General features: G+C 38.0%; 1 protein-coding gene across 7 annotated transcripts in view; it reads left to right on the plus strand.

Moving 5' to 3' along the window:
* The window catches only part of WDFY3 (WD repeat and FYVE domain containing 3), a 351994-nt gene that overhangs the window by 263311 nt on the left and 75559 nt on the right, over window positions 1-13124 (plus strand). For 6 of the 7 annotated variants that reach the window (XM_049885821.1, XM_049885820.1, XM_049885824.1 and 3 more), the window contains 4 exons: window positions 1224-1459; window positions 3753-3887; window positions 5913-6092; window positions 9429-9662. In XM_049885821.1, coding sequence (XP_049741778.1) covers window positions 1224-1459; window positions 3753-3887; window positions 5913-6092; window positions 9429-9662 — 785 coding nt within the window. The remainder of the gene's footprint in view (window positions 1-1223; window positions 1460-3752; window positions 3888-5912; window positions 6093-9428; window positions 9663-13124) is intronic. The other variant, XM_049885822.1, reaches the window with a different exon arrangement.

Raw genomic sequence — 13124 nt, forward strand, 5'->3', positions numbered from 1 at the left:
CTGTTTATTGGTATTCAAAGTTTTCCATGAAAATTTAGCCAGCCTTTACTCTGTGCTGTGCACAGTACTAGAGCCCTGGTGACACAGTGGTGAAGAGCTCAGCTGCTAACCAAAAGGTCAGCAGTTCTAGTCCACCAGCTGCTCCTCGGAAACCTTATGGGACAGTTATACTCTGTCCTATAGGGTTGCTATGAGTCGGAGTCAATTCGACAGCAGCGGGTTGGGTTTGGTGCACAGTCCTAGGTTTGGGGTGATGAAAGACCCCAATATTTGGGCTATATCCTGAAAGTTATTATGTAGCAGAGAAACGGGACTGATAGAAGCGTTGATGCTGTAAGCTATATTAACAAGCAATGACCGTCTCACAGAATAGCTATGTTTCTAGAGAGGACTGTGGCAGTTCAGTTCAGGCCCATGGATAACCGTAGCCACAGAGGGCTTGGATTTGGTGCCCCACTACAGGGTGACATCTGCAGCAGAATTACAGTTCGTGTTGAGAGGAAAGATTATTTTACTTACTCGTTTTGTCTGGTCTCCAGATTTGTAGATAATTTAAGATTAACTAGTTTATCATGATTTTCAGGACAAATGACATGTATTCACTCTGTTGTAACAATTACATTTTTATAATACATTTTCGTATCATCCTAAATTTTGACTATATTTTGAATTTCACTTTCTTTGTAGGGAAATACAAGCAGGAGTGTTAGAGCCCTTCTGAGATCATTCTTTTAATGAGTAGACTTTACATCACCTTATGAAGCATTTCCAAACTCTTATATCTGATTGTCTCGAGCTAGGTTTCAAAACCTGTATCGTAATAGGAGCCCTGGTGGCGCAGTGGTTAAGCACTCGACTGCTAATCAGAGGGTTGGTAGTTTAAACTCACCAGCTGCTCCACAGGAGAAAGATGTGGCCGTCAGCTTCTGTAAAGATTTACAATCTTGGAAACACCATGGAGCAGTTCTGCTCTGTCCTATAGGGTCGCTATGAGTCAATCAACTTGACAGCAGTGCATTCGGGTTTTTGATTATGCTAATAGACAAGCTTGCTAGAGTAAAACTTTTGACTAAAAGAGTAATTCCACAGCTGAATAGATCATGGCCTTTAATGTGAATGTTCTGGATAGAAATGTCACATATCCTGAACTGCAGCCTTCTTTGTTAATGCAGCCGACAATAACTGGTTAATTTTGTACTTATTCCTGTTTCCTCTTCTCTTAGGATTCAATGTGGGCCGGAGTGCCGGTGGGAGATCAACGGTCAGGGAGATTAACCGGGATGCTTGTCATTTTCCTGGTTTTCCAGTTCTTCAGTCATTCCTTCCTAAACACACTAATGTCCCTGCTCTCTATTTTCTCCTCATGGCATTGTTTCTGCAGCAGCCAGTTAGTGAGCTGCCTGAGAACCTGCAGGTCAGTGTGCCTGTCATCAGCAGCCGATGTAAGCAGGGTGGCCAGGTAGGAATTACCTAGTAAGGTATAAGTGTAATTATTTATACTAAAAAAAAAATCTCCGTAGCATAACACTTTAATCACAATAAAACTAACTATTAATTCTATCACTTTCTCACATAAAGAATTTGATTTGGAATAGAAAAATCCAAAAATATTATAGAAAAATTTCCCAAAAAGGAGTCCTTTATCCACATTTGGCATTTCTTTTTTTTTTTCTTTATGATTACTCTGTGATTATATATGTGTAAAGACTTTTGGGTAATATTTTAATGGTGATCTAAAGAATTCTTTTGAGTTATATGACTTTATCTAGAAATATATTTTCATTTCCATACAATTAAAAGCAAAGGGAGTAGTTCGTGAACCCATAAATTAATTGAGTTGTTTTGGACTATAAAAACAAATCCTTAGTGTAAGTTCTGATTATAAAAAAAAAACTTTTTTAATTTCTTAATTAAAAAACCAGATAACATCCATATTAGGAAAACAGTAGGGTTTTATGTGCTTTCTAATTTGAGATTGTTATGGATATCTAGGAAACCCTGATGACTAAGCGCTACGGCTGCTAACCAAGCGGTCAGCAGTTTGAATTCGCCTGGTGCTCCTTGGAAACTCTGTGGTGCAGTTCTACTCTGTCCTATAGGGTTGCTATGAGTCGGAATTGACTCGATGGCAGTGGGTTTGGTTTTTTTTTTTGTTTATGGATATTTTTATATAGAGCTTATGTTTGTAGCACTATGAAAACTTAGGAATTTAACATTTAAACTCAAGTATACTTCATCATAATACCCAATGCTTTCCAAATCAATTCTAGTAGTTCACAGAACTTTTTAAATGAAAACGCTTGAGTCTATACCCTTACATTAAATCAAGATACCAATTCATGCTCAGCAGAATTTGTTTGGTTATGTAACTTTTCAAAATACACATGACATGGTAGTCATAAAGTATCATTATATAAAGCTGCTATGAATAAACCTCAAAAAGTTTTTATTGTGTCAGATCTTATCTATGAATACTCTAAAACTGAATTAGAACATTGCTGAGGTTGAAAAAGTTAGTCCAACATGCTTTTTTAAAAGATCCTGCTTAAACATTAAATAGACAATAGATAAGTGGTAACTTTGGTGAAGGGTAAGACAGTATACAATACTGGGGAAGCCAGCACAGCTTGTACAAGGCAAGGTCATGGAAGCTCCATAGATACATCCAAACTCCATGAGGGACTGAATTACTTGGCTGAGGGCTGTGGGGACCACGGTCTCAGGGAACATCTAGCTCAACTGGCATAACATAGTTCATAAAGAAACTGTTCTACATTCTACTACTTAGGTGAGTAGCGTCTGGGGTCTTAAAAGCCTGTGAGCAACCATTTAAGATACTCCACTGGTCTCACCCCTTCAGGAGCAAGGGAGAGTGAAGAAAACTAAAGACACAAGGGAAGGATTAGTCCAAAGGACTAATGGACCACAACTACCATGGCTTCCACAAGTCTGAGTCCATACAACTAGATGGTAGCTGGCTACCACCACTGACTGCTCAGACAGGGATCACAATCGAGGGCCCCAGACAGAGCTGGAGACAAATGTAGAACAAAATTCTAACTGACAAAAAAAGACCAGACTTACTGACCTGACAAACTGGAGAAACCCTGAGAGTATGGCCCCAGACATCTTTTTAGCTCAATAATGAAGTCACTCCTGAGGTTGATCTTCATCCAAAGGCTGGGCAAGACCATAAAACAAAACAAGACTAAAGGGGCACACCAACTCAGGGCAAGGACTAGAATGCAAGAGGGGACAGAAAAACTATTAACGGGGAACCCAAGGCCAAGAAGAAAGAGTGTTGACATATCATGGGGTTGTTAACTAGTGTCATAAAACAATATGTGCACTGTTTAATGAGAAGCTAGTTTGTCCTGTAAACCTCCACCTAAAGTACAGTTTAAAAAAAAAAAGATTCTGCTTATAATCATCAGTTGTTCTTAATTTCATTCCTTGGCTGATTAGCATGTATGTTATTTAAGTTTATTTTCCTTTCAAAAATAATGTAGGAATTAATGTTTTTAACGTAGGTACCTAACACAGGATGATACATAGTATTAAACTTTTCTTTATGAATATAAAAATGACTTGCAGAATATCAGAGGAGAAATGTGAAGTCTCTTTCTCGTCATCATTTCTCTTTTAAAAGCAAACTGACTGATTACAAAGAAATTTTAGAATATTAGAATTATGAGGGTCTCTACTGAGAAAAATAAACAATGGCTCATCTTTCATCTCTTTTACCTCTTCAGTTTGATTTAGACTCCATTTGGACATTTATCTTTGGAGTTCCTGCCTCCAGTGGGACCGTGGTCTCTTCTATACACAACGTGTGCACAGAAGCTGCTTTTTTATTATTGGGAATGCTTCGCAGCATGCTGAATTCAGTAAGTTTACAGCGATACTGAGACCTACACCTGCGTCTTCTATTTGTTTTTCAGTAGAGGAATCCTTTCATAATGTAACTATTTATTCACTACATGATCTTTGGAACCTCAGCCTTTCTTTTTTCTTCTGTCTAATGTAAGGACTGACCATGCAGTGGTTAAGACCATGAGCTCTGGAGCCCTGCCTGGGTTCAAACCCAACTTTTGGTAATTCAGGCATACTAAGCATTCTGTAAGGAGCCCTGGTGGCACAGTGGTTAGCACCTGGCTGTTAACTGAAGGGTCAGCGGTTCAAACCCACAAGCCAACCTTCAGTAAAAAGATGTGGCAGTCTGCTTCTGTGAAGAATACAGTCTTGGAAACCCTATGGGGCAGTTCTCCTCTGTCCTATAGGGTCATTATGAGTTGGGACCCACTCGACAGCAATAAGGAACCATTCTGTGCCTCAGTTTCCTCATTTATAAGATGCTGATTGGATAGAATTTAAACCTCTTAGGGTTGTTGTGAAAAATTAATTTGCACACAAACACAAGAGTGCCTAGTATATAGTAAGTGCTTCATAAGTGTTACTTATTAATGTCATAAAATACATATTACAATGTATACATGTAAAAATGAATGTAAATTTAGTATATATTATTACAACAATAGATTATTTAAACTTTTAAAATTATTTTCAATTAAAAAAAACCAAAAACCAAACCCTGTGGCCTCAAGTCATTTCTGACTTATAGCGACCCTATGGGACAGAGTAGAACTGCCCCATAGAGTTTCCAAGGAGCGCCTGGTGGATTTGAACTGCTGACCTTTTGGTTAGCAGCCATAGCACTTAGCCACTACGCCACCAGGGTTTCCTATTTTCAATTAGAGATTAAAAATTTTATTGTACAAGTTTTTGTTTATTTAACAATTTTAATTATTTCTAGCTTAGATATGAAGAGCTGAAAGAGCAAATGACATAGTGTGTGTTCTTATCTATCTTACAGGAGTATTGTGAATAATTCATTTTTTTTTAAATATATTCTAGCATCACATTTTAAGAGGAAATATTAACTTAGACCCCATGGATTACAAATACTTGCCAAATCATCTAATTTCAGTCGTTGTGCCATCTACGAAAAGAACATTACCATTAAAAGTATTAATTTAGAATGCATGGGGATTCTTGTTTTGGTGCCTCTTCACAAACAAATATAAAAATAAGTTAAAAACATATCCGTTCTTCAGGCAGATACCAGAAGATAGGCATTGTTCACATGTATTCATTTTTTGTTGAGGTCTATTTGGTGCAAACAGTTTGCACTTGGCTACTAACCAAAAGGTTGGTGATTTTTTTTTTTAAGTGGTGCCACAAAAAAAAGACCTGGTGATCTGCTTCGGTAAAGATTACAGCCAAGAAAACCCTGTGGAACAGTTCTGCTCTGTAACTCATGGGGTCGTTGTGAGTCAGAATTGACTGGATGGCAAGGTGCTTGGTTTAGTTTTTTCTGTGGGCAGGTACCAGAAGAAAGGCATTGTCCAAATATATTCATTTTTTGTTACTTTTTTTCATTATCATCGTTGTTGTATGGCATAATCGTTAAAAGTATTAGTCTCACCATTTTACATGTTACAAACTGAGACTCAGAAGGGTGAAACAACCTCCCCATCTTTTGATCTTACTCTTAACTCTCTGGCATGATGAAGAATGGGCCAACTTTGATGGTAAAGCAACAGCTTTGGGCACCAACAATCCTCTGCTGATAATGATGAATCATAGAAAGTGACTCCAGTCAGCTGAGCTGTGAGTCCTCCCATGAGTAGGCAAACATCTGGTCAGTTGCTAAGGCAATTGTTTTTGTGTTAACTAATTTCTAAATTGGTTTGCTTGTGTGCTTGCATGTGTGCTTGCTCTCTTGTGTGTGATTTAAGAGTCCTGAACCATAAATATATCCAAGTTTAGGAAAATAGTAATAGATTTTTAAAATAATTTTCAGCAGTGCTGGATTCTCTAACGTCGTGTTTCATTTCTCCTCCCTGTGACAGCCTTGGCAATCAGAAGAAGAGGGATCTTGGCTCCGGGAATATCCTGTGACCCTGATGCAGTTCTTTAGATACTTGTATCACAACGTTCCAGACCTGGCCTCCATGTGGATGAGCCCTGACTTCCTGTGTGCATTAGCAGCCACAGTCTTCCCCTTCAACATTCGCCCTTACTCAGAGATGGTAGGAAAGGGGGAGGAAAATGTGTCAAAACTGGAATTAGTCTGTTCCAATGGTTAGCAGACTTTTTTTTTTTTCCTCAATCTTTTAAGCTTCTGACCAAGTTCTAGTCTTTCATAACTTTGTACACAACCTCTTACATCATTGTCCGGTGTGTCTAGCTCCCCACACTTCCCTTCTCCTTTCCACTAGAATAACAGTGAACTCTACTTCCTCTTCTCATTTGCCATATTCTTGTAAGTCCCTTGTCAGTAATTTCCCTCCCCAAGCAGTTGTTGATCCCTTCTCATTTTATGTGATGACAGCTATGTGGTTGCAAAACATTCTTTTCAGGTAACAGAACTCTGATCAGAACAAATTTATTTCTAGTTTATTTATCTCTGGAAATAGACATTTGCTGGATTTAATCTTTACAGGTGAATTGCAGGGTTGTCTTTATCAAAAAATAGAGTATATGTTTGCCCTTTCTTGTGTTCAACTTTTACTTTCCTTATTTTGTTTAGCTTTTGTTTTTATTTTGTGCTAACGCAATAGAATATTACTAGACTATAATCAGATATTGTATATGTACTTCTTTTGTACAGTTATTCCTCCGTAGTCCTCCATAGTGTTTCAGAATTTCTTGACATTTCTTCCTATTTCTACCACTTAACTGTAGAAGCCTGGAATAAATTACCTTCTTCATACTAATTTTTATTATTGTATAAAGGTGAAATCTCATCCTAAAATTATGGTGCTTTTTAGGAGAAGGATAAGTATAGCTCATGATCATAATACTCCAGCTTATTTATAACTTTAAAGTCCACATTTTTTTTGGTTAAAACTGACCTTTTAATAATGTCTCTTTCTTAGATCTTTTTCAACATCTTACCATCTATCTTCTAGTCTTTCTGTCTCTCTTGGCTCAAAATTGGCACTAATTTTGTTGTTACTTTGTTTCATCTTGTTTATTTATTTATTTTTATCTACCTGAAAAAAACAATCAGCCCCTAAGTACTAACTACCAAGAAAGAAAAGACCAAAATGGGTGTTAGAAGAGCCTCTGAAACTTGCTCTTGAACGTTAAATAAGCTAAAGCAAATGGAACAAATGATGAAGCAAAAGAGCTGAACAGAAGATTTCAAATGGAGGCTCGGGAAGACAAAGTAAAGTGTTATAATGACATGTGCACAGACCTGGAGATAGAAAACCAAAAGGGAAGAACATGCTCAGCATTTCTCAAACTGAAAGAACTGAAGAAAAAATTCAAGCCTTGAGTTGCAATAGTGAAGGATCCTACAGAGAAAATATAAACAATGCAGAAAGCATCAAAGTAGACAGAAGGAATACACGGAGTCGTTATACCAAAAAGAGCTGGTGGGTATTCAACCATTTCAGGAGGTAGCATATGATCAGGAACCAGTGGTACTGAAGGAAGAAATCCAAGCTGCACTAAAGGCATTGGCAAAAAACAAGGCTCCAGGAATTTACAGGATACCAAGGGAGATATTTCAAAAAACGGACACAGCACTGGAAGTGCTCACTTGTCTATGCCAAGAAATTTGGAGGGCAGGTACCTGGCCAACCGACTGGAAGAGATCCATGTTTATGCCTGTTCCCATGAAAGGTGATCCAAGCGAATATGAAAATAATTGAACAATATCATTAATATCACACGCAAGTAAAATTTTGCTGAAGATTATTCAAAAGTGGCTGCAGCAGTGTCTCGACAGGGAACTGCCAGAATTGAAGCTGGATTCAGAAGAGGACATGGAACCAGGGTGGATATCATTGCTGATGTCAGATGGACCCTGGCTGAAAGCAGAGAATACCAGAAAGATGTTTACCCGTGTTTTATTGACTATGCAAAGCCATTCAACCGTGTGGTTCATAACAAATTACAGATAACACTGGGGAAGAATGGGAATTCCAGAACACTTAATTTTGCTTTTGAGGAACCTGTACATAGACCAAGAGGCAGTTGTTCGAACAGAATAAGGGGATACTGTGTGGTTTAGAGTCAGAAAAGGTGTGTGTCAGGGTTGTATCCTTTTACCATACTTACTCAATCTGTATGTTGAGCAAATAATCTGAGAAGCTGAACTATATGAAGAAGAATGGGGCATCAGGATTGGAGGAAGATTCATTAACAATCTGTGTTATACAGATGACACAACCTTGCTTGCTGAAAGTGAGGAGGACTTGAAGCACTCCCTGATGAAAATCAAAGACCACAGCCTTCAGTATGGATTACACCTCAAGATTAAAAAAACAAAAATCCTCACAACTGGACCAATAAGCCACATCGTGATAAACCAAGAAAAGATCGAAGTTGTCAAGGATTTCATTTTACTTGGATCCACAATCAACACCTGCAGAAGCAGCAGTCAGGAAATAAAATAATGCATTGCATTGGGCAAATCTGTGCAAAAGACCTCTTTAAAGTGTTGAAAAGCAAAGATGTCACCTTGAAGTCTAAGGTGCGCCTGATCCAAGCCATGATGTTTTCAGTTGCCTCATATGCCTGCAAAAGCTGGATGATGAATAAGGAAAACCAAAGAAGAATTAATGCCTATGAATTATGGTGATGGTGAAAAATATTGAATATACCATGGACTGCCAAAAAAGTGAACAAACCTGTCTTGGAAGAAGTACAACCAGGGTGCTTCTTAGAGGCAAGGATGGCAAGACTGCCTCTCACATACTTCGGATATGCTATCAGGAGGAATCAGTACCTGGAGAAGGACATCATGGCTGGTAAAGTAGAGGGTCAGTGAAGAAGAGGAAGACCCTCAAGATGGATTGACATAGTGGCTGCAACAGTGGGCTCAAGCATAACAACAATTGTGAGGATGGGGCAGGACCAGACAGTGTTTTGTCACTATGTCACTATGTCACTATGTTTTGTCATTATGAGTCAGAACTGACTGGACAGCACCTGACAACAACCACCGTTATACCAGATCTTTATCTCAAATATTATGACATATCTAGTCTCTTGGTAGGCAAATTTCAAATATGCAAACATAGATTATCATTTTACTCATTCATTTTTACTGCACTTATCCACAATAAAATATAATTCAACATAAAGTAGATACATTATTAGTGGTGGATCGGTAGTTTACATTAGAAAGAGCGTGTGTTAAGTAACCGTAACGTTCAGTGCCACATGACTACCTTGAATCAAGAGTCAAATAAAGTGGAGTGAAATAATGGGTCAAGTGACTTAACAGAAGGTAAACGTATAAGTTAAATACTGTTGTTGCTGCTGCAGTTTTGTTTTTAAGAAAGACCGAAGTAAAAATACCAGATAAAAATCTAATGTGACTGGCATATTTTTCTACTTGATTTTACTAGGTGACTGATCTTGATGATGAAGTGGGATCTCCAGCTGAAGAGTTTAAAGCCTTTGTAGCAGACACAGGAATGAACAGAAGCCAATCAGAGTACTGCAATGTGGGCACAAAGACATATCTGACCAATCACCCAGCTAAAAAGTTTGTTTTTGACTTCATGCGGGTTTTAATAATAGACAATCTCTGTCTTACCCCAGCCAGCAAGCAAACGCCACTAATTGATCTCTTGTTAGAGGTAAAGACAAGGAAATGCATTTACATCTCTTTGCATTGCTTTATAATTAGAACATGAGTAACCAAATAAGTTCTATGCTGAATGCTTTACAGATTTTGTATTCTGAGTTGTATAAGCACATCATATAATGCGCTGTAGAAAGTTTTTATCCAAGATATGCTATAGACCTTATAAATTTGTTTGTTTTCCTTCCATTTCTCAAGCGTTTCCCTAATTCAGTCCTTTATCACCCTTTCCCTAGTCCAGTGTCAGCAAACTTTTTTCTGTAAAGGACCAGGTAGTAAATATTTTAGGCTTTGCGAGTCATACAGCCTCTGTCACAACTGTTCAAATCTACCATTGTAGGTAGAAAACAGCCTTAGACAATACCTAAATGAATAAGCATGGCTGTGTTCCAATAAAACTTGATCTAAAAAAAGTAGGCAGCAGGCTGGGTTTGGGCCATGGGCCATGGGCCATGGGCCCTTCCCCTAGGCATTTACAGTGGCTTGGTCTTCATATCATTTTAATTCCCAACTTCAGTCCCTCTTACGTATCATAGCCAGGTACAGACTGTAGCTTATTGCTTTATTCTATTCTGCAGATTAACGCATAGGGTGTTGCACTTATTAGGTGTCCAGTATGCTGTTAATTGAATTTCTCCCAGGGCAACAAACTCCTAGGTTGTCTCCCTATTCTCCTGATAAGTGATATGAGTCAGCTCGTGCATCAGAGAATAAGAATGACTTTAAAGCTTAAATTCCTTCACTGCTGCCTCTAGAAGTTGGCCATCCATGAAAATCATAAGAATGTTCACCTAGAAAAATCTCAAAAGGAAATAAAAGATCACGGGGAGGAAATTTAATATATTCTTAGTGCCTGTGCATTCATGCTCTTTTGACCAGTTCATATAAACAAGTGTCAAGCAGTTATGAGCTGGGAGCTCTGAAAATAACAGTTTTTATGAAAGATTTAGTCTGTGTAGAAGACTGAGTAAGGTTCCCTACTTTTTTCTCTGAGGAGCTTGCTATCTGCTCTCAGCAGCTCTACAACTGAACCTGAGCTTTCTCTGCTCCCTCTAGTGGCTAATACAGCTAACTTTTTAATTGCAGCCTTAAAACCATAGCAGATTTATCTTATTCATGTGAACATATCTCACTTTGCAGTTAATAGAAATCACTAATGTGATTTAAGTTACCGATGATGCTAAGCATTTTAACCATGACCACAATGCTTGATGTTGGCACAAAAATACTCAGCTCCATCAGTAATCTATGTGGTAGAATAAAAGACATGCCTTGTAGAACTGGAAACTTTTAAGAAGCTGCCAAGTAGGGAGATGTCCATAGTACAGAGTACCTAGGGTACTTAAAGTAAGAGTCTGTACATAGGGTAAGAATTTACCTTAGTACATAGTGTAAGAATTTGTAGCATTCTTTGAAAAATAAAACAGTAATCAGAAAGCAGCAGAATGAAGTTCCGAAGAGATGTGTGCAAGAAAGCCTGAGCAAACAAAATAAAGTACATAAATGTGGAAAATAAGCAATGAATGGCTATCTCCAATGATGGCATTTTCAAATTTTTACCAGTTTTAATACCTGATTAACCATGGGTAAATGATAGTTATCTTTTATTTTGGTTTCCCGTATTTTTTTAATAGGGAGAGTTTGATATAACATGTATTAACCTTAAGGTAAAGTTCTAAGTAATTGTGGACACTGATTTGCCCGTAGAATGAAATCATGCCTGATTGTACTTGAAAGTTGGGGATGGGAGATTTATAGTTCGGAGAGAGGCAGAAAGTATCAGGATTATAGCTTCTAGATAGACTATAAAGGCCTTAAGGTAGACACCAAGTTTCATATATCCTTTTATCCCTCACATTCAGCACAGTGTCTTAGTGTGTTCTGTAAGTATTTTTAAATCATTTAGCTGTTAACCATATCTCTGGTGATTCTAGAACAGAAAGATACCACCTAATAAAACAGATACAAATTTGTTTGAAAAAATTTTAATTACTTTGGGGAACTTCATATCTGATACTAAAGGTATTCAGAATACATATACAAAAAATGTTAATAAAAATATGTGTTGCTCACTGTATCTTCCTGTGGTTAAAAAATAAAATACCAATACATGATTATGAAATCTTTATCCTTGAAGAAATTTAAGAAAAGAAATACCCTGGATATTTCCCATTTACCTGCATGAAGGAGGGCACTTGAATCAGCTGATTTTTAGTTGATGAACCTGAACCAGGTTATCAGTCTTATGATTGTTAGAATTTTATGATGAGAGTATGCACTTATTTGATTATATGCACAAAAGAACATGTGAGATTATTCTTATTAGCAGTCTATAAAAAGAAAAGATTCCCGTTCATACAGACTGGCTTGAATGTGATATCAAGGTCAAATACAAGGGAGACAGGCAGAGTAATAGAAAGAGCATCGGTTTTAGAGTGAGAAATTCTGACTTCCCTGAGGTAAATTCATTCCCTGGAGCCCGGGGGCGATACCTGTTACTACCTTTTCGAGATTATTGTAAGGGTTAAATATATGTAGATCACCTAGCGAAAACTATTTTGAGGAATGAAATAATGTGCAGGGTATAACTGTGACCTTGACCAAGTTCAGTTCTCTTCACCCCTGACAGTTTACCCATCCGTAAAATGATTTAAAAGTAGAACCTATCTCTAGATATTATTGTGAGGATTAAATAAGATAAGGCATTTAAAATTCATGACACAGTGCCTGACACGTAAGACATACTCAAAAAATGGATTAAGTGCCCTATGTTTGATTATATGGCGCCCAGGTGGTGCAGTGTTTAAGAGCACTTGCTGCTAACCAAAATGTCAGTATTTCGAATCCATCAGGTGCTCCATGGGAGAAAAACATGATGGTCTGCTTCCATAAGATTTATAGCCTCTGTCCTACAGGGTCACTATGAATTGAAATCGACTAGATGGCAGTGAGTTTGGGGTTTTTTGGGTTTGCTTATATAAAAGGTGTCTGGTGACTTTTCCCAGCTCCCATCCCTCAGTGTCCTCTGCTCACCACCAGGCTTCCTGTGGAGGGCTAAATGGATTTGCTGCCCATGACAACCACAGTAGCAGCGGAAAGAAAGTACAGGAGAGCACATTACCTAAAAGTAAAGATGATGAAATTAGGGGGACTGATACCATAAGCAACTTTCTGTGGTCTGAGGTGTTCACTACCCTCTGTTCCAACCATCTTTTTAAAAGACTGCCCCCCGCCCCCATTGTCATACATCAGAATGAAACCCACCCTGAGTGACTGAGAAAGCAAACAGGCAAAAAACTAGCAAAAGTGGGCAAAGAGAACGCCAAAAAATAACTCCGGAAGGCGAAACCAGTTGAGGGGAAAACAGCAGTCAAAACTAATAAGCTCAAAATCCACTTCTGTAAAGACTTCTGACCCATTATAGGAACAGAACTGAATACAGAAGGCCTTCCTCACA

This window comes from Elephas maximus, chromosome 5 (assembly GCF_024166365.1).
Source record: "Elephas maximus indicus isolate mEleMax1 chromosome 5, mEleMax1 primary haplotype, whole genome shotgun sequence".
Taxonomy (NCBI): Eukaryota; Metazoa; Chordata; class Mammalia; order Proboscidea; family Elephantidae; genus Elephas; species Elephas maximus.